General features: G+C 41.0%; 1 protein-coding gene across 2 annotated transcripts in view; it reads left to right on the top strand.

The window, feature by feature from the left end:
• Positions 1 to 27,837, top strand: part of GNAL (G protein subunit alpha L) — a 146,592-nt gene that overhangs the window by 113,190 nt on the left and 5,565 nt on the right. For both annotated transcript variants that reach the window (XM_063130531.1, XM_063130533.1), the window contains exons 6-11: positions 17,632 to 17,686; positions 22,349 to 22,422; positions 23,385 to 23,443; positions 23,704 to 23,824; positions 25,340 to 25,470; positions 27,444 to 27,511. In XM_063130531.1, coding sequence (XP_062986601.1) covers positions 17,632 to 17,686; positions 22,349 to 22,422; positions 23,385 to 23,443; positions 23,704 to 23,824; positions 25,340 to 25,470; positions 27,444 to 27,511 — 508 coding nt within the window. The remainder of the gene's footprint in view (positions 1 to 17,631; positions 17,687 to 22,348; positions 22,423 to 23,384; positions 23,444 to 23,703; positions 23,825 to 25,339; positions 25,471 to 27,443; positions 27,512 to 27,837) is intronic.

Below are 27,837 nucleotides of genomic sequence, written 5' to 3'. Positions count from 1 at the left end.
TATTTCTGGGCTTGTTCTGGTTAGGTGCTCTATTAATCAATTAATGTAGTTCTGATCTAAAACCTCCATGTGAAAATAATGCTATAGTTTATCCTGTCTCGTCACCAGATGTGATGGAACAGCATATAGTTTATCCTGTCTCGTCACCAGATGTGATGGAACAGTTCATCCCACGCATGTTTCTTTTTAAAATAATAACTCTGAAGCTTGGATCTATGGTACTCACTGCCAGAGTTTTTAATAAAGTTCTCAATTAGACCTCACTGGTAGGGAATGCTGCTTCAGCTATAAAACCATTAACTGCTGCCACCAGAATAAACAGAAACAATAAGCAGGTTTAGGAAGTTCCATAAACTTCCTGGGAAAGAGGAACAGATGCAGGACACCCATTTCTTCTGCCTCCAGTTCTCAGAGACTACTTGCTGAAGTCCCCTCTCAGACATAAAAGTATGTTATGTATAACTTGGTTTGCTCATAAAATTATCAGTGTATTTAAAAACTTTAAAAAGTAAACTCAGTACATTTATAATTATTGTCTGAATAAATGATAGTTTTAAATTTAATGTACCAAACATGATAATTTTATGAGCAAACCAAGTTATACTTGATATAACTTTAGGAACATAAAGTCTTCCCCAACCTGGTGCCCTCAGGTGTTTGGTATTATAGTGCCTAGCGTTGCTGACCATTGGCCATGCTGCCTGAGACTGATGTGAGCTGAAGTTTAAAATATATGGACGACACTGGGTTTGGGAAAGCTCTCCTAAAGCAAGAAAGTGCCTTTGGATCGACAAGGACTACTTTAAAAAAAAAGTATTGCTTGTTTTTCAATTTTTCCCAAAATTTCCATCCCTCCCCCCCCACCTTTCAATGAGGCCATTGCATTATAAGACCTCTTCAACGCTTTCCACTCTGATTTTATTATACTAAAATTATACAAAATAAAACAGAGTGTAGAGGTTTTTTTTAAAAAAATACAGAAAGTCATCCTTGAATAGGATCACCATTAATAATTACACTGTGATTTCTGTTAATAAGTTACTATACACACACATGGATTTGTATACAGCTAGATTGTTTAATAATTAAACAGTAATTAAACAGTAACTTCTGGATAATAAATTGCTTTAAACAAATGGTTTTATATATATATTCTGCTAGATTGTAAAATTGCAAACTGGTTTTTGTAGTTAAAGCTAATTATTTTCATTTTAGCAAATTATCCTTTTGGCAGTTCATTTTGAGAAATCTAGCTACACAAATAAATTCTCTGGGACAGTATAAGACGTGGATTATCTGCTATCCAGTTAGGGTCATAGCTAGCAATCTGTTGGATTACAAGATTAAGCACTGATACCCTCAAATACAGCTAATTACTTAGACAGTAAATACTAGCAAAGTTGAATGATAGCAAAGCATCAAGCTCAAAATACTTCACAACACATGAAGCCTTTCCAAAATTAGGATGCATTGGGGTTGTTTTCTCTCAGCTGAGCAGCCTTTTATTTCTTGACATCTACTCTGGGCAGTATATCAACTTACTAAACATTCATTTACAAATTTATACTCTGGTCCCAGAGAGAAGCTGGTCCATACCTGAGAGATGAAACCACAGTTCATTGAACTTCTTTCCACACTTGGAGTTCACTGTGGAAACATCATGCCTTGTTCACTCATACAGTATTTTACTGAAGTCCACTTGATGCCATCATCCGTTTGTAATCCTCACATATTTTCCAAGTGCTGCTTCTATTTTATTTTCTTAGGGTGATTCCAGACAAGACTTTTATCATGCAATTGCCCTGCCACATTCAGGAAATTTCAGGGGGATCCAACAACACTTTCCACTTGTAACACTCCTTGTTTTCCCACCATTTCTTCCATCTTTTTCCTTTCCAGAAAAAATCCATTAAGGAAGAAAAGATTAAATAGCTGCACAATGGCTTTTGTTTGGAAGTGTTAGGAGCTGACAGTCTGGCTAGGAGCCCCATCCTTACTACAGAAAGTTTGTCTTTTTTGAGAAAACAGAAGGGTAGTGCAATCTCCTCAGCTGTATATGCCCTTATCACCACTCTTCTGACTTTTTAGGAGGCATGCTTTTGACATGGGCGGTGATGTATCAGGCAAGTCAACCTATAACAGCACACATTCCCCTTCAAACTTTGTAGCAGGCACCATTTTATAACGCCATTAATTTTTTGTAATTGATTTTAAATTTCTGCTAAAATGCTTTTCCAGCAGCTCCCACAAAAAAATAGCAGTATGCTGCTTAAATGGCAGAGTGTTATAGTGTTATAACACTGTTTCTAAAATGTTTTTTTAAAAAAACTATCTCATGCAGTTTCCTATACTCATCCCAGCCACCTTCCCTCCTACTCCATACTGCCGGGTCTAGACGGACAAAATTGCCTGTCTAGCAAAAATGCAGACAACCAGAGCATGGATGTGAGGATTGCCTCTGTGCTCCAGCCGCCCTGCATTAGAATACTCGGTAGCCTCCAAATTTGGGGGCTGCAAACTATCAAGATATGATTGCTCCCTTAGTTTGTTAGAGCACGTTTAAAAGGCCTTGCATCACCTACTACATTTGTGCAGTGGAAGTGCATTTGGAATGTTGACAAATATTTCATGATACATTTTTATTGGGGTAAAATTTTTATGAATGGACCTTGACTTTAGTAGAGTGTTTCTATATAGACTTTGGGGTCCTCCTTATACAAAGCTGTGCTAAAACAGTTTTCTTGCTGCTTCATATGAACTTATGAAGCAATTTTGGAAAATACAAATGAAATGGCAATAAGTACTCAAGGAGAGAGGATATACTTTATTGCCACAAACCCTATTTCACACTTCTTCCAACTAATTCTATTCATATGTGTGTAGACAGTTTCCCATTTTTCAGCTCCACCTCCCACACTAAAAATCAACTTGAAGAAATTGTAAATGCTGACTGGGGATGATGCAGCTTTATTTTTATATGAATAATTTATTTCATAGTTTTAAGTACATTCGAATCAATTTATCAGAGATGGTATGCGACAAAATGTCATTATTTTGGAGTTTTACATTCCTTGACCAGGAAGATTAATAACTAACCTCAATTCCAGAGATTATAGGCTCCATCACACCTACTTTTTTCCCCCTGGTTTGCCTCCGCGATTTCTACCTCTGCTTCATTAGCGCATCATGCTAATGGTCCCTTTCACATGTGTTTGTGATAACGCCGTTGTACTGGTGAAATCTCCTTTTGCTTGTTTGCTCTCCCACTCCATCTGCCCCTTCTCCTTCCTCCTCCAGTTCATTGGTTCTTGTCGTTGATGGACATTGTTATGGACGGGCGCCTTCCCCCCTCGCTCTGGCTCAGCCAGAAGTTTTTCCAGTCCTTTCTGGAGATGCCAGAGATTAAACATGCAACTTTCGCCAAGCAAATTATGTGCTTTACCACTCAGCTACATGTGGCATACCACATTCCATTAAGTGGCTCTTTATACACACTTTAATTTACAATGAATTCTTTCATTTTCCTAGCACAGTATTGTTATAATACTGTCCTTTTGCATAAAGCAGTCCCCCATTTACTCTTTGGTGTGGCAAGGGAGGGAATGAATAGGATGTATACTGTCCCACATCGCACTCTTCTTACACATAATCTGCCAAGCAAAACTGATTTCGGCCTCCACTGGAAAGTGAACTGAATTGTAAATTCAATAAATTATATTTACTTAAAGTGCTTCCAGGTGAGACTTTTGTCACATCATCATCCTGTTTTATTTAAGGAATTTTACAGGGAGTCCAGATGATGATGTCTTCTATTCCTAACCCTCCTGTGTTTTCCCACCACTTATTCCATCTTTTTTTTCTTACCACAGGAAAACCATTAAGAAGAAAAAGACAGAATAACTACACAATGCTTTATGTTTGTTAACACTAGGAGATGTCTGTCTGGAAGCCTGCTTAATTTCTTTCTGCATAAAGTTGCATTAAGGTGGTGAACAATTTTGCTACGCAGTACGCGTTGAGATTTGGTATGAATTCATAAAGATCTTGGGAATGCAAATGTCTTACACAGAAATATCTATAGTGATGTACACTGTAATGGTTTAATTCAGTATCCATACACAGGTTTCTCTCTCGGGGCTTAATACAGCCCTGGTTTCCCATTCCTCACTACCACCACATTAGTTCAGGGTATACAGCAGGAAATGCAAGCTCCGTGTATAGCTCCCCTATGCAGCCTCCTCCCTAAGTACATACAAGTTGCATTCTGGAGCATAAATAACTTGGAGCTGTGCAGAAATGGAAATCTGGATGGAGGTATATAAGACACATACAAACTATCCATTCTCTACAGAGCGCCTTCATACTTTGGCTCATGCATCCTGTTGTAAGGGGGGCATTAGGAAAACAGGACTCTTTTGAGCCCTGTGACAGTTTTCTGTGCACTATCACTGTGCCCAAATTCAACTGGAATTTGGGTGCAGTGATTAAACCATTTTATTTTACAGAAGTCTGTGTAACCATTAAATTCTGTTTTTGTGTATAGTATGAATAATACATAGTAGATATGAATCAAATAATTTCAGAGGAGCAGGAGAAAAAATCAGTCTTAAATGTACATTGGACGTATTAGTATTTGTTTTGGTGCTGTGATCAGCTACATTGTGCTATCTATCCTGAACTATTCTTTACCACCTGGTATTGTAAATTTGGCCTTTTCCCTTCCTTTCGCTCTTCCTCCGTATGTTTGTATGCCTGGAAATTGTATAGTAACAACAGCAAAAGACCCAAGTAATCCATGTGAACAGTATTGCTGTAGATACAGATTTTAACCTTGCTACCGTGGGAGTCTACTAAACTCTCTGTATAAATGACAGTTTTCCCGATATAAATCTTAATATTGTTTGTATTAGAATGAGGGTTAATGATTTGACTCAGAAGCCAAAAATATCTGTTGAGCTAAAATATGGTTCATACGCTAAATTTAGCTGGAAAACAAACTTTCCTCAAAATCATACTACTGTCAGTAACAACTTTTTATTTTATTTTATTTATAAAAAACACACAACTTGGCTCAAAGAAAAGTAGTTTTGAACACTATTAAAATATGTCTCCAAAGTCTAAAATCTTTCATGTGCTTATTAGCTTTTCAAGTGTGTGATTGTGAACCATTTAGTATTGGATAAAACTATGAAGCCATCTCCATAGGTGTGCTATATTTGATTTGTATATTAATGGTGTGCATGTGAATTATGTAACAACTGATGAAATACTCACTGGGTAGTAAGTATGTGAATGGAGTTGCTGTTGCTCTGTATGCCCACATCCATTCTTGACCCATTGCTTTGAAGCCTGTTAAGTATAGCAATTTTTTTGCCGATTGATATGAAATGTGTTCATGGATAAATAGGTTTGAGATGCGAATAAAATTAAAAGTAATGGCTGCTGATGTCACAAAGTCATCGACTGCTTCCTAAAACAGCAGGAACCATTGCTATTGTCCCAAGCGGTTCATACAAGATGGGGAATTTGTGGGCCTCTCTTTCACAGATGAAAGGATGCATGTCACCTCCCACTCTCTCTCAGCTTTCTGACAGTTCCTCTCTTGCTCAGGCCAATAAAGCATTTCAGGAAGAGACAATGGACAGATAAACATATAGAGGTGTAGGAAATTGTCATAGAAGTTAACATTGTCTTTGAATAAGAACTAATTTTGTTTTCATGTTTGGATGGCTGCTGTTACACCACATCCTCTAACTGCCCCATCCAGCACCATCCCCTCATAGGATCCCAGAACATATATGACACTCCCACGTTGCTCAGATTGCAAAGGGAAAATACACAGGGTGTGGAAGTGCTCAGAAGATGCTCTTTGTCAACATTGCCTTGGCAGTGAGTCCAGCTAGGGTGTCAAAACAAACTGAAGAGTTGTTGTCAAAGGGAAAAACCAAACATATTGAAGTGGTCCCAACTCAAGAAATGCAGTGGAGAATTCCTCTAAATGCACTGCACTATTTCCTCATGAATTTTGTACAGCCTGTTTTTAGCACAATGAGAGTAGGTCAATGAGGTCCATATCAAAAGAAAACTATTAACTGGATTTATATTAGAATGCTTCAATTGTTTCAGATATTTAAATGAATGGTACATGTTAGTGAAGCCGAATAACCTTTGAATATGTGTTTGTCCCAAATTAAGACATATTAATATACACCTAGCTTGTGTACACTAAAATCATACTTTACCTATTTATTTTTGTATTACTGAAATATTTGTATTGTTTAATGAATATACTCATAATTACTTTAAAGTGAGAGGTTCTACATGATTTATGCAGCACATCACTAGATTTAAACCAAAACTTGTTTCATTTTAAATAAACAGAATGCACATAATTTTGTGCATAGCATCTCTACCTGTATGTGTGTGTCACATATGTCTGGAAATGTTTACCCACTTCCACATATGGTGCTGCCTTAATGCTGTTCACCCAGACAAGACTTCGTGTACATGGATCAGAAAAAATCTAAAAACATTAATTTTGGGGGTTTAAGTATTTTTAAAGAATTTAATAAAAACCTAAGTTTATGCCTACAATTCCCTGCATGCCTTGGGCGGAACTCCCAGCATGCCTTGGTTGGGAGGCCAGACTTACTGGCCTTTGGCGGCCATTGAGATTCCGAAGCTCAGTCTCAAGCAGTCAACTCAATTCCACATAAAAGGAAACAACCCACATAAATGGGCTGCATCCATTTGCGGTGCCTCCTCCCACCTGCCATGTGTGGTTTTAAAATCATAACTAGATACAACAGCATATCTTTGAGAGGCCAAACTCTGGACATGCTCAAAGGCACCCCATCCTGATATCGGGTTTCTCAGAAACTCAGGGAAGCACTCGCACAGACATCACCCTTAAGAGGGAAGGAGAAAAGGGAAGCACTCTGTGCATGCCCAGAAACAGGCTTGACGAAGGGGAGCAAGTGCCCAGTCCTGGCCCTTCAGTACAGGCTCCTGTTGGAGCACTTCATGGGTGAGAAGTATGGGCTGAGGCAGTCCCAGCAGGACTTGGCCGGAGTTGTGCACGTCCACTGACAGCCGCTTACCACCCCTCCTTGGTGATGCTCCTAGATTCTCTGTCAAGGAGCAGCATCAGTCACAAGAGGAGAAAAGCGCCTCTCATAGGACATGGGCACCTGAGGGCCCCCAAAGGCATGCTGGGAGGTGTAGTACTAGCATCACTAACTCTCAGTCCTAACACTGCCCCCACTTTCCTGACCTCCTTGTTCTCCTTCTAACTGATTTTCCCCAACTGCCACTAACTCCGCCCACCATCCTTTCTAGCCTCAGCTGTCAGTCAAAAATCATAAACTTTATTCAGTAATTCTTGCATCTGTCTTGGAATGTTGTGGTTTAGTTATAACTGGTGTGGGGGGGAAACCAACATTAAAAAATCTCATCAAGTTAAAAGGCTTTGGAATTTATTTATTTTTAAAAAGTTCACTTTGCATTTAAAAGTCATTAATGCAGTCACTAGGCAAGTCTGGGAAAAAGAAATCCATAAGAAGGAAGCCAGAACTAAGATGGCCTGCTCTACAGTTGTCTTCCACCACATCTCAGACAGTGTTCAAAGATTTAGCTCATTATTCAGGACCTAGGCTTATGCTTACAATTCCCAGCGTGGCTTGGGTGGGAGGGAGGCTTTGGGAGCCATCATTTGGAAGTGGCTCACCATCCTGGGCCTAAAGGGAGAGTGCCTGGATTGGCTGCCTCAGTTACTAGGCTCCAGCCGGAGCAGAAGGGAAAGAGGTTGGAGCTCTGGGCAAAAGGCATGCTGGGAGCTGTTTTTGTGTTCTGTGGGGACAAGAAAAGTCATGGCCAGGCATTGAAGGAGAGAGAGAGAGAGAAAACTAATTTAATTTGTTTTAAAGTTACCTCACATGCCTAGGACAGGCCTACCTTGCAGGGTTGTCGTGAGGGTAGGCGAGGGGGGAAATGAATTTAATTTGTTTAGAGGTTAACTCACAGGCCTGCTACTTTAAGATGATTACCTCGCAGACATGGTGGGGTGGGGGGTGCAAGCACCATAAGGTGGTGGATCCGCTGCCGTACTATATGTTATTCAGATATCTGGGCAATGCTGGGTATATTTTGAAAACATTTTCTTAGTTTGCATCTTTTTTAGCTGGTAGAAAGGGTGTTGTGTGTTCTGATGGTTTTTGAAGTTTAGACGGCTGCTGCAGCCAAGGCATGATGGGAGGTGTAGGCTGTTCAGGTAAAACAAAAAATGTGGTTTATCACAAAGCTCTTAAAATACAGTTCTTGTTAACACAATTTTCCATTTATTCTAACAAAACAATTTACTAACTAACCCAAATTTAAAAAACCAAGCAACCTAAAGATGAATAAGTTGCATATAAATTTATTGTTTATCAAATAAATGTTATAAACATTATTCACGGACCCGAGCAACATCAGCTAGTACCTCAATAAATCTAATCTACTGACACAATGTGGCAGCCATTTTGTAATCAAAGCACTGTACCCTGTGGCTCTTTGTGTGACTTTTTGAAATATTATTTTAATGTTTGAAGATTTCATGTTACAAGAAATACTTAATGGATTAATACATAGAACAAAACTAACTTCATTTTCAAGATGTTAAAACTTTTGTCCTTTACATATAACATGAATTGCTCATTTTAACATTAACATAAATAGGTTATGACAGACTGAATTTATCATTTTTTAAAAAATTGAATGATAAATTCTTTAAAGGTGTCTGTTAACCTTACCAGTCTCAAAGCCAAAAATGTAAACTCTTCAGGATGCCTAATAATAATAATAATAATAATAATAATAATAATAATAATAATAATAATTTATTTCTTACCCGCCTCTCCCTTTGGATCGAGGCGGGGAACAACATTAGAACAGGAATCAATACATCTTTAAAAAAATCATTGATCTGGATAGGTCTGCCGGAAAAGGCTAGTCTTTAAAGCTGCCTTAAAATCACACATAGTGTTAATTTTACGAATCTCCTCCGGCAGGCCATTCCACAATCTGGGGGCGACAGAAGAAAAGGTCCTCTGGGAAACTGATGTCAGCCTAGTTTTAGCTTACTGAAGTAAGTTCACCCCAGAGGACCTGAGTGTGCAGGATGGATTGTATGGGAGAAGGCGATCCCGCAGGTAACCTGGACCCAAACCATTTAGGGCTTTAAAAGTGATGACCAACACTTTGTGCTTTGCCCGGAAACTAATTGGCAGCCAGTGGAGTGATTTTAATGTTGGTGTAATGTGGTCACCCCTAGGTGTACCGGTGACCAACCTGGCTGCCATATTTTGAACTAGTTGAAGTTTCCGAACTAGGTACAATGGTAGCCCTATGTAGAGCACATTGCAGAAGTCAAGCCTTGAGGTTACCAGCGTGTGCACTACTGTCTTTAGGTCTTCTGACTCTAAGAAGGGACGCAGCTGGCGTATCAGCCGAAGCTGATAGTAGGCACTCCTGGCCATCGCATCTATCTGGGCTGTCATTTGGAGCGACGGATCCAAGAGCACCCCCAAACTGCGAACACAGTCTTTCAGGGGGAGTGTAGCCCCATCCAGAACTGGCTGACACACCTCCAAACCTAGGTCAGAGCCCTTGACAGCAAGCACCTCTGTTTTGTCTGGATTCAGCTTCAGTTTGTTTTTCCTCATCCAGCCCATTACTGCCTCCAAGCATTCATTCAGAGGAGACACACTATCCTTAGCTGATGCTGTTATTGAAGGCATAGAGAAATATATTTGGGTGTCATCAGCATACTGATAGCACCCTGCCCCATGCCTCCGGATGATCTCTCCCAGCAGTTTCATGTAGATGTTAAACAGCATTGGGGATAGGATGGCACCTTGTGGTACGCCATGCAACAGCTCCTTTTTTGAGGAGCAACTATCCCCAAGCATCACCATCTGGAATCTACCTGAGAGGTAGGACCAGAACCACTGGAGCACAGTGCCCCGGATTCCCAAACCCCTCAGGCGTTCCAGAAGGATACCATGGTCGATGGTATCGAAAGCCGCTGAAAGGTCCAAAAGTACCAGCAGGGACACACTCCCCCTGTCAGTGCTCATGCGGAGATCATCCACTAAGGCGACCATAGCTGTCTCAACTCCGTATCCTGCCCTAAAGCCAGTTTGAAATGGGTCTAGAAAATCTGTATCATCCAAGACTGCTTGGAGTTGGAAGGCAACTGCCCTCTCAATCACCTTGCCCAAAAATGGAAGATTTGATACTGGTCTATAATTATTAAGGTCCAGGGGATCCAGGGAGGGCTTTTTAGAAGCGGCCGTACCACTGCTTCTTTTAAACATGGTGGAAAACTCCCCTCCCTGAGAGATGCATTAACAATATGTTGTAGTTGTAGTCTAACTGCATCTCCTCCCTGGGCGACCAGCCAAGAAGGACAGGGATCGAGAGGACAAGTTGTCTTCCTTACTCGTCCAAGCAGCTTGTCCACATCATCAGTACTCACCAACTGAAACGGATCCAGTGTAATCCTACTCACGGAGTTGCTGGACACTTCAGCTTCAGCTTCTGTTATAACGACGGCATCTAAATTGGCTCTTATCCGAGAGATTTTATCTGTGAAATGATCATTAAATGCATCACAGCGAACTACCGAAGGCTCTAAAACTAGGTTCAGGGGAGGAGGTGCCTGAGTTAGACCCCTCACCACCCTAAACAGTTTTGCTGGACGTGAATTCGCAGATGCAATGCGGTCAGAGAAGAAAGCTTTCTTCGCTGCACGTATTGCCACCCCATAGGAACGAAGATGTTCTCTATGACGTGCCTTGTCAGATATGAGACCAGTTTTCCTCCATTGGCGCTCCAGTCGTCGACCTTCCCGCTTCAACTTCCTGAGATTTTCTGTGTACCAAGGTGCCCGATTGGAAGCAGGTTGGAGAGGACATTTGGGGGCAATCGTGTTGATAGCCCTAGTTAGGTCTTGATTCCATCTATTGACCAGGGCTTCAACAGGATCGTCGACAATACCAGCCATATCACCCTCTAAGGCTTTCTGGAATCCAAGAGGATCCATCAGCCTTCGAGGGCGGACCATCTTAATAGGTCCGCCACCCCTGCAGGGGCGGATGGTAGCCATGATATTAACCCTGACCAGAAAATGGTCTATCCATGACAACGCAGAGGTATTTATCACCTCCGCCCACAGATCTGTCTGTTCGGAACTGAAAACAGCATCGAGGGTGCGACCTGCTGAATGTGTGGGTCCAGAGACCAATTGGGATAGGCCCATGTTTGTCATGGATGCCATGAACTCCCGAGCTGCACCTGACAAACCATTCCCGAAAGGGATGTTGAAGTCGCCCAGGACTCCAACACCAACTCCGACACCAGTTCCGTGAGCTCGGCCAGGGAGTCTGATAGGCAGCGGGGTGGCCGGTACACTAACAGAATCCCCAGTCTATCCCTGGTCTTTAGACTCAGGTACACACACTCAATGTGATTCAATTCCCGGACAGGAAGTCTGGTCAGGTTGAGATTATCCTTATAGACCACAGATACTCCGCCCCCCCGCCCACTTTTCCTCACCTGCTCGATAACACAGTACCCAGCTAGGAGGGCCTGGGCCCATGTTGGGCCACTGTCATCTCCCAGCCAGGTCTCTGTGAAACATGCCAGGTCGGCCTCCTCGTCATAAATTATATTTGTTTTGTTTTTAACCGACCTGGCATTGTAAAGGAGCAAGGAGAGGGTCCGTGGGTGGCTTGGTTCGTTCTCCTAAGGGGGGATCCGCACATCGCTCCCAGAGCGCTTCTATGCGATCCCAGTGCACCCCGAAAACGATAGTCTGACTTCCCTGTAAAAGAAATGAGGAAGAGCCGTCCATGCCGCCGCCACCAACAACGAGGAGAGCTCTCCCCCGGCGAGGAGAGCTCGGCAAAAGGAGGGGTGGAGAGCTTCTTCCGCTCTTCACTCCTCCTTTTGCCATGGCTGAGCAGGTGTCTCCTCAGCAGAGCTCCCCTTCTCTGTCTCCTGCAGCCTGGTGGAAATGATTCTCGCTGTTTGCCCGAATGTAATGTGAGCTAGCACATTTCATTTAGTTATTGCTGCCCTCTGCAGGCTGCTTAAATTATACTGAAAACACAGTTAAATGTTAGAAAAACAGTGATGTATTTTAAATAATCAATCTTCTGGTGACTGAATGCTTCATCCATGTGACTAAATTAGTTGTTATAATCCAGAATCTCAGCTCTTGAATCCAGCGATGTCTTATAGATGTGTCTGAAGACAAAATCATAGTAACATCTTTATGGTATGCCACATTAAGCAGTTGGCACAAATACACCCTGCTCCATGATCATACTTTGAGAAAGGGTAGAAAAGAAACTGGACCCAAATTGCAAGACTGCTTCATACTGTTAGTTTGCTGCTATGTTTATATCCCATATTTCTCCCAAAGCACTCAAGGCAATTTACACTTTATAATAATGGTTGGCATTGTTTGAAACATGATATGAGAGGGGGAAGCAATAGGGAAGGAACAGAGAAACTAGCAAATTCAGATACCTGATCTTTCAAACTGCTACATAATAAAGTTTCATAATGACCAGGAGGAATGGTCACTGCAAGAGACAGTTCTGGAAGGAAAAGCCACATGAGAAGCCAAGCTGATGGAGAGAGACTTTAATCTCCCTCTGATGTAGCTGTGGAATGAAGGGATGCTGAAAGAAAGGAGGCAAGTAGAGGCACAGTATTGAAAAGTGTCTGGGAGCAACAGCAAGACAAGTGGTAGGCTGGGATTTAAGGCGTCTCTGCAGAGTTCAGATAGGGATTGGACTTGCTATAAACTCTGCTTAGAACACTCTTTAAAATAGTGCACTGAGGATCTGAAAATAATATTTGTATATATTTAGTGGCATTGAGAAAGGTGCAGTGTCTCCAGTAACAAATAATTCACAAAAGAAGCTATTGTTTAACTGGAGTTCTATATATTTTTGAATAGCAAAGATGATGTTGAGATAAATAGAACTGCACAATCTAGACGGAGGCCTTAGCTAGACCTAAGGTTTTTCTCGGGATCATCCCTGCCTGCTCCCAGGATATCCTGTGTGTTATTTACATGAACAGAGATAACCCCAGGACGATCCCAGGATAAACCTTAGGTCTAGCTAAGGCCTAAGTTAACCATTTCAGTGGTAGAATTAAGCCCATGTTTCCACAATTTTCAGAACAGGTTGGTGCATAAGTAGCTACTTTACTACCTTTTTTATTCTAGCAGAGATTCCTCACATAGAATATAAACATTCACTTTATTTATGAGTTCAAAACCTTTTTGGTACTAAAAAAATGTACAAACTGAAATCTGCATTTTTGAGTTCTCTTCCTACATAAGACAAAATTTAGACATTGCTTGTCAAAGGAAGTGTAAGCTGGGTTTCCTAGGCAACTTGCTAAAGATACTTACAAGTCTAAAGATAGATATAATAATGTCAGTTTCTAAAGAATAATTTTCAGCTTGGCTTTTTCTGTAACTAATGTGAAATATTTATGTAGATTTAGAAGCCTTATATCCCTACTGTACTTATTACTGTTGTTTTTAGTGATTTTTGGCAGTTACTTGTGAGCTTGTTCATTAGGAGTGAAGCAATCAAGGAAAACACCATAGGATGCCTATGAAAAGAGAATTCTCTGTTGGCAGGCAGGATTAATTTGTTGTTCATCCCATAGTTCTCAGCCATATAACTTGATTAAAAATCTAGACAAACATACTGTAAGCTGAAAGGAATATTTGTGGTTAGGGGTGGGATAAGCACTATGTTCCTAAGCACATTTACTTAAAGTATATTTGACTGAAATCTGTGAGACTTACTGCCAAGAAAATATGTTTAGCATTTGAATAGTCATGTCATTTAACCTTGCAGTTTGGATTCTAAGGAAGGTTATATGGAGTTCAGTTTATGCTTAAGCCTTTTTATCTGGCAGCCAACATTAATACTGGTAACACACTAGTGTAATTTTATGCCTTGTCCAATGAAACTTTGAGAGTGAAACATGATTTAGAATTCATATGCAAAATACAAATATTCACAGCTCCAATTGCAAAAAAAGGCACAGCAATTAACTTGTTACATAAGGATGTCATACTGAGAGGATATCTGTATCTGATTGTGTTCATTTAGAAGTTCACCACACATTTGATACCACTAGAACTTCAGGGTGGTATATAATGCCTTTTTAAAATTAATCAACTTTAGCTTTAGGTTCCATCAGCACCAGATTTAAAGGCCTGTGTGTAGGAGGGAAATATGCTTGCTGCAGGGATAGGCTCAGAGATGCTGCTGGTCTCTCTCTCTTAAAAGGTAGCACAGAAGTGCAGGAATGGCATCAGGAAAGCTAAAGCTGAGAATGAGCTGAGACTAGCAAGGAAGGCTAAAAGCAACAAAAAAAATCTTTCTTCAGGTATGTGCATAGTAAAAATCAGAGGAAAGAAATTGTGGTTCAACTGCTTAATGAGGATGGGAAATTGATAACAGATGACAAAGAAAAGGCCGAAGTGCTCAGTTCCTACTTTGGCTCAGTCGTCTCCTAAAAGCAGGTCTATTAATCCCATGGCAAAAGTGAAGTTCAAGCTGAAGGGGAAGGATTGCAGTTTGATATTGATAAACAAATGGTCACGGAACACCTAATTTCTTTGAACGAGTTCAAATCTCCATGGCCCAATGAACTGAATCCTAGAGTAATAAAGGAGCTGGCAGAAGAACTCTCAGAACCACTGTCTATTATATTTGCAAAAACATGGAAGATGGGTGAGGTGCCGGATGACTGGAGGAGGGATAACATTGTCCCTATCTTCAAAAAGGAGGAACCTGGGAACTATAAACCAGTTAGTCTGACATCAATCCCTGGGAAATTTTTGGAGCAGATTGTAAAAAAGTCAGTCTGTAAGCACCTTGAAAACAATGCAGTGATTACTAGAAGCCAGCATGGTTTTGTGAAGAACAAATCCTGTCAGACTAATCTGATCTCATTCTTTGATCGGGTAACCTCCCTTGTGGACTGTAGGAATGCTGAGGACATAATATATCTTGACTTCAGCAAAGCTTTTGACAAATTACCACACAACATTCTGATCTGCAAACTACCCCGTTTCCCCGAAAGTAAGACATCCCCGAAAATAAGACCTACTTCCAGTTTTGCCTCTTACTGTAATATAAGGCATCCCCCCGAAAATAAGACCTTTTTTTTTTGTTCAACAATAAATGTGTACCGTATTCTTCTTCATGGAAAAATAAGACATCCCCTGAAAATAAGACCTAGCACGTCTTTGGGAGCAAAAATTAATATAAGACACTCTCTTATTTTTGGGGAAAACGGGTAGTTAAAAGTGGGCTAGATGGAACAACTATTAGGTGGAACCACAGTTGGCTACAGAATCAGACACAAAGAGTGCTTATCAATGGTACCTTCTCAAACTGGGGGGAGGTAAGGAGTGGGGTACCGCAGGGCTCAGTCCTGGGCCCAGCGCTCTTCAACATTTTTATTAATGGATTGGACGAGGAGGTGCAGGGAATGCTGATCAAATTTGCTGATGGCACCAAATTGGGTGGGATAGCTAATACCCTGGAAGACAGAAGCAAACTTCAAAGTGATATTGATAGGCTGGAGCACTGTGCTGAAAACAACAGAATAAGATTTAATAAGGATAAATGCCAAGTTCTACACCTAAGAAAAAGAAACCAAATGCACAGTTACAAGATAGGGGATACTTGGTTCAGCAATACTGCAACCGAGAAGGATCTTGGAATTGTTGTAGATCACAAGCCGAATACAAGCCAACAGTTTGATGTGGCTGCAAAAAAAAGCAAATGCTATTTTGGGCTATATTAATAGAAGTATAACTTCCAAATCGTGTGAGGTACTGGTTCCCCTCCTCGGCACTGGTTAGGCCTCATCTTGAGAATTGCATCTAGTTCTGGGCACCACACTTCAAGAAGGATGCATACAACCTAGAGTGGGTTCATAGGAGGGCAACAAGGATGATCAGCGGTCTGGAAACAAAGCCCTGTGAGGAGAGACTGAAAGAACTGGTCATGTTTAGCTTGGAGAAGAGAAGACTGAGGGGATACATGATAGCACCCTTCAAATACTTGAAAGGTTGTCACACAGAGGAGGGCCAGGATCTCTTCTCCATCATCCCACAGTGCAGGACTTGGAATAACGGGCTCAAGTTACAGGAAGCCCGATTACAGCTGGACATCAGGAAGAAATTCCTGACTGTTAGAGCAGTACAACAATACAACCAATTACCTAGAGAGGTCTTGGGCTCTCCCGTACTAGAGGCATTCAAGATGCTTTAAGGTAGATTCCTGCATTGAGCAAGGAGTTGGACTCGATGGCCTTATAGACCTCTTCCAACTCTACTATTCTATGATTCTCTGAAAAACTAAGATACAGTGTGCTCCTGTGCATGAAAAAAAGACCACTTGTCCTGCAGAAAGGAGCATCAAATGGAATCTGAAACTGATTAGTCTGCAAGTCAAGTATGAAGCCCTTTGCACATATTTTCATGCATTGCCTTGTGGAGGGAGAGTTTAACCCTTTTCTCTTTTTACCAGATGAGTACATGTCTTGTTTCCCTACTGCAGCTAGCAGCAGTTTTGGTAGGGGTGATTTGTGTCAGGGAAATAGTGCAGGTGGAAAGGGTTAAACTGCCACCCCATAGCGTCACAGCCCAGATCCGCATCCTGGGGCTCTGTTGCTGCTTCTAGTGAAAGTAAAAGTTATCAGGAGGTCCTACCACAGAAGGATTTGACACTTTCACAATTGTTATGTCACAACATGGCATGTAGAGCAGGACAGTGGGCTGTATATCTCAACATTAGTGACCTCACAAGCATTATCTAGCAGGTGCTCAAAATACACAATTATATCCAGCCAGCACTCCAAATTACAATGGTTCCACTATTCTGGGAAAGAAACATGTTTTCCAAGTAATAATAAAGTGCAGTTTATTTCCAAATCTGAAGAGAGGAGGCATCTGAATCTCACTATTGAACAACAGTGCCTCATGTTGTCCAGTGATAATCTGGAAAGGTCCTACCACTCCTCCCTGCTTGTTGCCTGCTCTTCTTTAAGCCTTTCCCCCAGCACAGTTATTCCCAGGCAGCTAGCCTGTCTAGTTGCCATAGCAACAGGCCTTGCAAATTCAGGTAATCAGATTCAGGGCTAATCCTGCTAGTACTTACATCTTCCCTAGGCAACTCACCTTGGTTCTGCTTTTCTGCCTTGCACATTAACTGTGTTCTGCTGTATACAACTTTTGGGGAAATACCCTGTGATGAATAATTAGTCCCAACATTTTGGTTGAATGGGCTTTTACAAGGACATCTTAGCTTCTGTGAAGATATTAACAGTTTACATAAAGACGAAGAAAATGCCTCCCCCTGCCCTGCAGCAGGTATTGGGCAAATGGTGCTTTGCAGACAAATGCTGTTTGCCTATTTTGGCTGCAGCCTTGATCCTATTCTTTAGATCACTCCTAGCATATAAGAGTACAAATGGAGCAGCAGTTATTGCAGTTTTAATATTAGATCTTCCCTGCTTAACAGTTATGTTTTCTTTCAGCTTTCTAGAAAGAATAGACAGTGTCAGTTTGCCTGATTACACACCCACCGATCAGGTAAGTAAAATATGAAGCAACTGGGAATAGACTACAAACCAATTTTGAAAATTATTTAATTTCAATCAGAGTTTAAATTTGTAAAATGTTTATTGGATGAGGGGTGGGTTAATTAAACTACATACTTCTCATAGTTCAGTGACCACAATTACAGACTTGTCAAATTGGTGTTATATTCCTGGGTCCAGAGTCCAAAGATTTATGAATATAGGGGCTTTAAACTGTTTCCTCCATGCAGCATTGAAGGCAGTTAGTGGAGTTCCATTAGCAGAGGTGCACAGAGCACCGCCTGGTTCAGTTATATTGGGTGAGTTTCAGTTGTTGAGGCCTGAAGATGCAAACAAGGTGCTTGGTAAAGTCTGGTCAACCAGCAATGAGCTTTACCCTCACTTTTCATGGCTTATTACATCTAATTGGGAGGGGATGTCTGGCTGGGTTTTAAATTCCTGCCTGAGAGAGGAGATGGTACCAGCCTCCTTAAAGGAGACAGTAATTAAGTCATGCCTGAAAAAGCCTAATGTAGACCTGGGTCAGGTTCATGGTTTGGGGGTGCTCTTGGATCCAGCCAGCATTGTTGCTAGACACAGATGCATTCGGTGGCACAGAACAGCTTATGCTAACATACCAACTACGTCCTTATCTGGTCAGAGATAGCCTAGCTACAGTTATCCATGCTCTGGTAACCTCTCCCCTGGATTACTGCAATTTTGGGGCTGCCTTTGAAACTTCAGGTAGTCCAAAATAGGACAGCAAAATTGTTAAAAGGGACTGGCTAATGTGGTCATAGTATGCCAGTATTTCTCCATCTGCACTTGCTGCCAGTCCATTTCCAGGCCCAACTCAAAGTGCTGGTATTAAAATTCGAAGCCCTAAATGGCTTGGGGCCAAGTCACCTGAAGGATTGTCTCCTCCCATATATACTTCCCCAGACCCTAAGATCGTCTTCAGTGATACTTCTCCGGGAGCCCGTCAAAGGAAGTGAGGTGGATGGCTACTAAGAAGAGGGCTTTTTCTGTTGTGCCCTCCCCGCCGGCTGTGGAATAAGCTTCCCAGAGAGGCTCGCCTGGTGTCTACGTTGTACTCTTTTCAACACAAGGCATTTTAGTCTTTCAGTTTTTGTTGTGTTAAATCTTTTGCTGTATTTTAAACCTTTGCACTGCTGCTGGGTTTTATTTTGGTTTTTACTTTTATTTTATACTGTGGTTTTAAACTTTTACATAATATTTTCAGACATCACGCTAAGGCATGGTTAGGCCGCTAACCCTTTTTCAGCAAACGGTTAGTGAGCATGTTTCAACCGTGGTTATGTAGCCACCATGGTTAGGAATGGTTCACACGACATACTTCATGCTGAGCCATAATGTTTAGCTCAAAATACTTAACCACCATGGCTTAGCGTGTTGTTTGAACAGGGTCAATGTGTTGTATTTTATGGTTTAAATTGTTATGAAATGCCCAGAGTGCTTTGCCAATTGGGAGGTATAGAAATGTAATAACTGAAAGTAGTCTGAAACTGAATGTATTCTAAAAAACAGTTTGTTGTATGGCATGGGAGTCAGCTGTTCAAAGAACAATTATAAAATAGTTCTATTTTAGAACTGCAAGCCCCTTGCTTGAACCTAGGCTGTTCTTCAGATCCTGGCCAGTATCTAAAAGCAAATGTCAGTTCTTGGAACAAGTTTATCCATTACCTGGTACCTAGACAGTCTTTTTCACTGTTAACTAAGAGGCAGGCATCGCAACAATATTTGGCAGCTATTACATCCATAGTCGTACATTTGGGGCTGCGGGTGGGGGGTTAGTAATGAATTGAGCACTTCACAAAGTTACAAAATCAGGTTCATACCAAAGTTGTTCCTAATAATTAGGGGTTCTTCAGAGGTATGCTTTACTGTCTCTAACCTGAATGCATTCTGTAGAATGAGGTTGGAAGAAGGTAGATTGGGGTCTACTAGTAGATCTCTGGATGATTTGAAATAGATCAGCATGGATTTCTAACTCTGAATGTTTTAATAGTGGCAATAACAAAATGACACCATCCCCCTAAATTAAACCTCAGAAATGAAGAAAACTGGGTGAGGGAACAGTATAACCAGGAATAGATTTCTGTATGAAGAACTGTAAGTCCCATTCCATTCTAATGCTCAGAACAAATTATCATGCTCAGGATTCTTTCATTCTAAATGTATGTCTTTTGCATCTGGCATATGGATCTTAGAGTTCTAATAAAAAAAAAAACACCAACAAAGTAAATTCCAGAATCCTGAAGTCTGCCTTCTTCTGCAATAGAATGATTGGGCTGGTTCACAGGTCACAACAGCCCATTGCTTGTTTAACCCATGGGTTCTTCTTTGTGCTCTCTGTGATTCATACATATGGGCTCTGCACCTGCATGGAGCCTCAATTCAGGAAACTCTAAGGAACATTTTGGCAGAAACCCTCCCCCACTGTCCTGCGCATGTCCCAGCGGGTTCCTGCCTGTCTCCTCCATTCTCTTTCAGCCACCTAGCTGTTTGCACAAGACTCTGTTAAGGGTCTTGTTAGTAGTTGCTGAGGTAGCTCAGACTTTTGTTTTGTTTCTTTTGTATTTTTTCTCATTCTTTCTTCACACACACACCCCCGAAAGAGTAGTTAGTATGGTTAGGTTTGCGCTGGAATTTGTCGCAATCTTTGATCGCCGCAGGACACCTATGGTAGTTAAAGCCCCATTCCGCAAACGTGTGCAGTAAATTATTCCCCACTGGTGGACATTTGCTCTGCCTTTTGTATCTTAGGAAATAACATGGGGTTGAGACCAGTCCTCCCTGTATGAACTTTACAAAAGCAAGCCAGACTCAATCACTTTAACAGTGTAAAAGCAATGCTTTGGAGAAAAAAGTTCTTGAGGCCATGGATTCAAAGAAATCATCGCCACCCAAGCCGCCCGGCTATGTTGGGCCAGTGGAGATGCAGTCCATTTCCTCAGCCCATCAAGGGTCTCTAATTCGAAGGGTCTCACACTTATCTTCCTGTTCCACGACTGTCACTCACCATCTTGGCTGCGGAAAAAAACTTTTCAAAACAGGCTCAAGCTTCTAAAACACAAAAAGAAAAGCCAGGCACCTCTCCACCGTGCCTGGGTCCAGCTCCAGCTGAGAGCCCCCTCCCTCCTGCTACCAACTGTCACTGCAGAGGCCACCAGTGAGGGAGGAAGCAGCAGCCAGGCACCTCTCCACCGTGCCTGGGTCCAGCTCCAGCTGAGAGCCCCCTCTCTCCTGCTACCAACTGTCTCTGCAGAGGCCATCAGTGAGGGAGGAAGCAGCAGCCAGGCACCTCTCCACTGTGCCTGGTCCAGCTCCAGCTGAGAGCCCCCTCTCTCCTGCTACCAACTGTCTCTGCAGAGGCCATCAGTGGGGGAAGAAGCAGCAGCCAGGCACCTCTCCATCGTGCCTGGGTCCAGCTCCAGCTGAGAGCCCCCTCACTCCTGCTGCCAACTGTAACTGCTGAACTATGCAACTAAGATTGTAGTGCCTGAATTTGCTTTCCTTTTCCCCCTCCTCCTCCTCCCTCCCAATCCCCTTTCCTTTTGTGTCATGTCTTTTAGATTGTAAGCCTGTGGGCAGGGGCTGTCAAGAAAGTCTTTTGTAAGCCACCGTGAGAGCCTTTTTTGGCTGAATGACAGCATAAAAATGCTTAAATAAATAAATAAATAAATAAAAAGGTTTCGGACAAGCACGGTTCCGATCCTAAAAATGGGGAACCTAAGAAAGGAGTGCAAGCGTCATTGCAAAGTTTTGCTTCTTAGATCATCCACACTATCAAACTGGCTTATGAAATTACTGGTCTCAAAGTTAATGGATCCAATTAATAAGCATCGATACCAGAATTATGCAGGGTCACAACTTGGTCGAAACCACACTATAGACTCAATGTTCAAGCTTGGTCGGGCAGTCATGTCAACACTCTTTCAATAGGACATCACAAAGCACCTACCCTTCTCCGATAGGTGAGCTTGTTAATCTCCCATATGTGTGATGCACAGAGACCATGAAGAAGAAAGGCAGGTTGCTTACCTGTAACTATAGTTCTTTGAGTGACCACTTTTGCATTCACACAACCCACCCACCAGTCGATATTGCTATAAGTGTCAGTTCTGAGGTGTGTTATTGTCCTCGGATCTGAGACTATGTTAGGCAGTCTCAGGGAACTCAGGAGATAGGCTAGATTGCTAGAACCTGCTGGGAACATAAGCAGTAGAACAGTGGGGGAAGATTCCCAGCAAAACGTTCCTCAGCTATAGAAATTTCCCGAATTGAGGCTCTGCCCAGGTGCAGAATGCATATGTGTAAATGCACAAATAACCATTCGAAGAACTACACTTTCAAGTAAGCAAACTGCATTTGTAAACTGAGTATACTACCTCTGACGCACTTGTCACTTGCGCTTTCAATTAACCTACAATAGGTAAACAACCCAAAATTAGCCTAACAACAAATTGTGGGTTCAATAGCCCATGAATTGCCATTACGACTGAACCAGGTCATTGTGTCAATCCACATCATGCATCAGTTATACTGAAATGTTGATATATCTATTACATGTTCTTTTAAAGTCTAGGTTTGGTGAATGGTTGTTGTTTTTAGTGAAAAATGTCATACACCTGATTATGTTTCTTGTTTCTAGGATCTCTTAAGATGCAGAGTTTTGACATCTGGGATTTTTGAGACAAGATTCCAAGTAGATAAAGTAAACTTTCAGTAAGTACATTAGTAATAATCTATAATGTGTGCTCAACTTTCTCATCAATGGTAAAGTGAAGCAACGAAACTAACTTTTAGAAAATTACGAAGTATTTTTTCAAGCATTCTTGCTCTTCTAAGATGCAAAGGGAGAAGCTCAAAATGTATAGACTAGCATCATTATCTGTTGTACGGGCCACTACTGACTATGCACTTCTAAAATATGGGTTATTGCTTGGTAAACAATATCAAAGATCAATGATGGACCGCCTCCACGGTCTCCTCCCCTCCCTGCCCCCCTTTTGCCACCTCCGTGCTCCATTTCTGGGCAGGCCGGCTATGAAGGAGAGGGGGCAGGGAGCGCAGTTTCTGGGCTCCAAGGTTAAAAGCCCTGGTTTCTACCTTGGAGCCCAAAAATCAAACAATCCTAAGTCCCCCAGACACTGTTTAGGGGCTATAGGATTGCGCCCAAAGTTTCTCAGATGTGTAAAACTGTTACAGGAATTCAAAGAACCAAACTTTTTTCCTTTCTGTGAGCTGCTATAGAATGAAATCCCTGCACCATTATCAGTAGGCTTGTTTGGCCCATTTTGTTTCATTTTGTAAACCGCCCAGAGAGCTTCTGCTATTGGGCAGTATAGAAATGCAATCAATCAATCAATCAATCAATTTGGGGCTCTAGTAAGTCAGACAGACTTCCCCCCCCCCATTTTCGCCTCAGTTGACCAACTATCTGTTAGTACCTTCCTTGTTAATGTGTTCAGAATTGTAACCTCGGCAGTGATATTTACTAAAATTTTGCAGCAAGTGTAAGAATGTGTGAGTATTCGCAGAGAGCCCTAAGATAATGCCCCCTTTTCCTTTCATGCAATATGAACTGCCATTTCATTTGGAACTGCAAAAGATGTACATAGCATGTAAATTGAGATTTTCTTTATACCTGCCAAAAATAATAATAATACTCTCTGGCTTTTCAATAGCATGTTTGATGTAGGTGGTCAGAGAGATGAAAGAAGAAAATGGATCCAGTGTTTTAACGGTAAGTAATATTTTCACATTATATGTTTGCTCTAAAGGTGTTTTCTTCTTGTTCTTACTGCAAATGCACATTATTTAAATAAGAACCAAGTTTCTTAGCCTTAGAATACCATTATTGTTTTGTTTATATAAAAGACTGCATTTGTAAATAACCATTATAAAACATGTTTGATCATTCATCATCATATCTTGTGCAACATAACATTTCTTAGTTAAAATGTTATTCTCTCCTAATTCTGCCTGCTGTATGCTCTTCCCCAGATGTCACAGCTATTATCTTCGTTGTGGCCTGTAGCAGCTACAATATGGTCATAAGGGAAGACAACAATACTAACAGATTACGGGAGTCCCTGGACCTCTTCAAAAGTATCTGGAACAATAGGTAAGATTTCCATGCAGAGGGCATTTTCATTTGGTGAAAGCAACAAAAATGCTTTCATGTATCTAGCATTTGAAGGGGATTATTGTGTAATGTGTGGTTAAATTCAATATTTATATTGTTTTTAAAATCATTTTTGTGCTAATTGTAAACAATGTGGCCACAATCCAGAGATATTCATGCACAGGAGTAGGCTACAAACAATCTTCTTTGTATAGAAATCTCTCTTACCAAGCAGAATTGGTACTGATCCGCTTTTGAGGAATGATATATCTGAAATAAGTCCCACATCACAAGTGAACACTGCTGTTAGTGCTAACAATTTCAGCTGCCATTTTGGCAAAGCACATGCAGGATGACATCCATGCACAGAAGCTTTTTTTGGATCCATGTGCCTTTGCTGGATCCATATGTACATGTTTTTGCCTCATCAAGTACTGCTTTAAGCTGATTTTTGCCAAATAAGGAATTACTTATCCTTGAGATGAGGCTGGCAAGGGCTCTATTAGTCTGCCATTCTGTACTCAGTCTTACAACCTAAAAGACACAACACAAGGAATGGCCTTGCATCCCCACATTCTTATTCTCAATGTGACTGATGAAAGCAGCAACAAGTGGAGATGGCAATTCACCTTCCTTTCTGCTGCTACTTCTGCCCATATGTTAAGCAAAACAAATAAATGGGGGAGAGCGTTTTTTGAGCGTGCTATAAAAACCTTAGTCTGCAACATGTAATAATCTTTAAGTTGGAGTAGAGGAGCTGTTATGCAGATTTAAATTAGGTTAGTCATGCCTGATACAGAGAGATTTCAGGTTACACTGAAGGCTCCTGAGACAAAGAAGCAATAGCTATGCTTTCTTTGAAAATATAAACTCCAGCAATTACTTGGGTCTGTTTCAACATGAATGGATCACACAGGTCTCTTGTAAGGTAGAGAGCAGAAGTTAAGGAATATATGGTAATTCTACATATACACCAAGGGTGGTTTAGATCTATAGCAAGAGGAAGCAAGGTTAACCATGACAGAGGTATATGCACACATGAACTAGCTTAGTTTAAGTACTGATGGCTCCACAAAGAAAGTTGGATGAACACCTGGAATTGCTTAATGAACTTATGATTGTAGAGAGACATGCAGGAGAGAGGCTATTTCTTTCCACCCCCAAATATAGTTGTCAGATCTTGTTTGTGAAAGCAAAGATGGTTGCAGAGCAACATGAATTGGTCCATCTTCAGGATAGCTAAAGTACTGCTGTAAGTTAACTGCTAATGTAAAGTAGGAATACATGCAAGAGATTTACCTGGAGATAAATCAACGTATATGCATAATTCGCTTATGAAAAAGGATTGCATAAATTAATGGGGGATACATCTAACTACAGTTCTGAGCCATAAAAGCTGAATGATACCTCTATATTGCCCACCAGTGGAGGCATGAAAGGGGATGGTCATCACTTCCATGCCATGTTTGTGAAAGTTGGAAATCTGTCAATGTACTAAACTTTTGGCCTTTGCAGGTGGTTACGGACAATTTCAATTATTTTGTTCTTGAACAAACAAGACATGCTGGCTGAAAAAGTCTTGGCAGGGAAGTCTAAAATTGAAGATTATTTTCCTGAATTTACACGTTACACTGTACCTGAAGATGGTGAGTTTCTTAACTACATCATGTTTAAATAGTTAACATAATTCTTGCTGTCCTTTAATGCTAAGGCCCTGCCAAAGAAAGTGAGGCAGGTGGCTACTAGGGGGAGGGCTTTCTCCGCTGTGGCACCCCGGCTGTGGAATGAGCTCCCTAGAGAGGTCCGCCTGGCACCTACACTGTACTCTTTCATCGCCAGCTGAAGACCTTTTTATTCTCTCAGTATTTTAACACTTAATTTTAACTTAAATTTAAATTTTACTGTTCTAACTCTGTATTTTAATCTTATATCAATTTCTGCTGCGTGGTTTTATCCTGGTTGTGCATTTTATATTGCATTTTGTATTTGTGTTTTTGGACTGTTGGTTGTTTTATTATGGTTTTGATTTTTGTGTGAACTGCCCAGAGAGCTCCGGCTATTGGGTAGTATAAAAATGTAATAAATAAATAAATAGTGCAACATGCACAAATCCCTTAAATAAAATTATGCCACACAGATATGTAAGCAAATATACATACAACAGAAATTAAGTTTTGAAAAAATACTTTGTTACAAGCAGTACTAGAAGCCTGTAACCAGATAATTGGCTGGTTAGTTCAATATATGAGATTTAAGGCTACACCCTAAACTGCTTCTTACCCATAATCATGTCCTTAGGGTTAGCTGATTACAATGCTGAAGTGATAGTACAAATCATAACTGGCTGAACTCCTGTAACCTACAGACTAGACTGGGGTGGGGAATGGGTGGCCCTCAAGATGATGTTGGACTGCCACTCTCATCAGCCCTAGGCAGCATAGGCAGTGGTAAGGGGAGTTGCATTCCAACATCTGGAGGGCCACACATTCCCCATCCCTGCTGTAGACCTATCAATCCTATGGCCCTTTTGGCTCCCTAGTTAACAGTCCTCAGACATCCACCCATCTTGCCACAGGTTCTCCTGTCCCTAGATCCTGTGATTTGCAACTTGGTTCCTCCTTCTTCAGTTCCATGTCTCCACCACCTCTTATTTTGTCAAGTTCCTTCTTCTCAGCCTTTTGTCGATTTTGTCTGCTTTCTTTAAGAACCCATTTGGCAGTAAAGATTTGTGGGGCCCTGCACTTGACCAGCTTTTCTAATAGTCCTCTCTCCATAGAGGAGTATTAGCATTCAGACCATCCTGATTTTAAGTTTCTTCAGAGCCCCCTCTAGGATTATCTTGCCTTTGCCTTACTCCCTGCCTCCTACACCCTTTTCCTCAAGTCTAACATTTCACCTACATTTTTTCCATTTTCTTCTTCCTCAGCCTATTGTCTACTCTTTACTTTTCTTTTGTATCCTTGCCTCTGGGCTTCCTGTCTCTTAGTTTTCTTAGTTCCCAGAACATTTTCCCAAGTTCAACCATCCTGTAAAGTTTTAATCCCATGCAAACTGACAAATTTTCCTTCCCTCATAGAAGTTGGACTGCACACTATTTAGCTTCTTGAACAATTGAAAGTTCCATGCCATTGAGCCAATCAGTGCTGGAGGCTTCAGTGCTACAGGCATAATGAAGATAGCCTGGGAGCAAATTCTAAATGATGTTTTTAAGCATTAATGTGCTTCATATATTAAATCTCACTTAAATTTCACCTTGTCAAATAATGGAGGGGCTGTAGCTCAATGTTAGAGCACGTGCTTTGCATGCAGAAGGTCTCGGATTCTATCCCTCTCTGAAACTCCTTTCTTCTCATCACCACAAGGCATCATAGTAGATGATAATCATGACAATTTACACACGTAAGAATACTGTGGCCTATGGCAGTTTAAAATTGTAGAAATTAATATTCTTAATGCTAATATTGTAAAACGTATTTTCTGTTCAGAAGCAGTGTGTAAAATAAGTTTAATTTTATTTAAGTGAAATTACTTGTCATTTGACAGTATCACTCATAAATGTACCATACATACATAAGAGCAAGTAAAACTTATTACTTTTTTAATTTCATGTTCATAACAGCAACTCCAGATGCAGGAGAAGACCCCAAAGTTACAAGAGCAAAGTTTTTTATCCGAGATGAATTTTTAGTAAGTATTTTTTTTAATTGAGAAGTTGCATTGACTTATTATCCATAAATTTGTCTACAAAAGATTTTTACTACAATCTTCATATATTATACAAGGGTGATTACAGCTTGAAACCAGCAGTTATGAAATAATAATTATTATCCCTATTTTATAAATGCAAAAATTGTATATACAAATTGTGCTAAAATAGGTGCTCTTTCTATTGTTCAGTGGGCTGCATGTAGTGTGCCTAGGGTTGTGTCTGTAAAGGGACACCAACCTACAAATGCAGCTGGCACAATTGAACCTCCTCATGCTCTCAGAATATTGATTGATGATCTTGTTCA

The sequence above is a fragment of the Elgaria multicarinata genome, chromosome 7 (assembly GCF_023053635.1).
Source record: "Elgaria multicarinata webbii isolate HBS135686 ecotype San Diego chromosome 7, rElgMul1.1.pri, whole genome shotgun sequence".
Classification (NCBI taxonomy): domain Eukaryota; kingdom Metazoa; phylum Chordata; class Lepidosauria; order Squamata; family Anguidae; genus Elgaria; species Elgaria multicarinata.
This window is presented reverse-complemented; position numbering and strand designations above follow the sequence as displayed.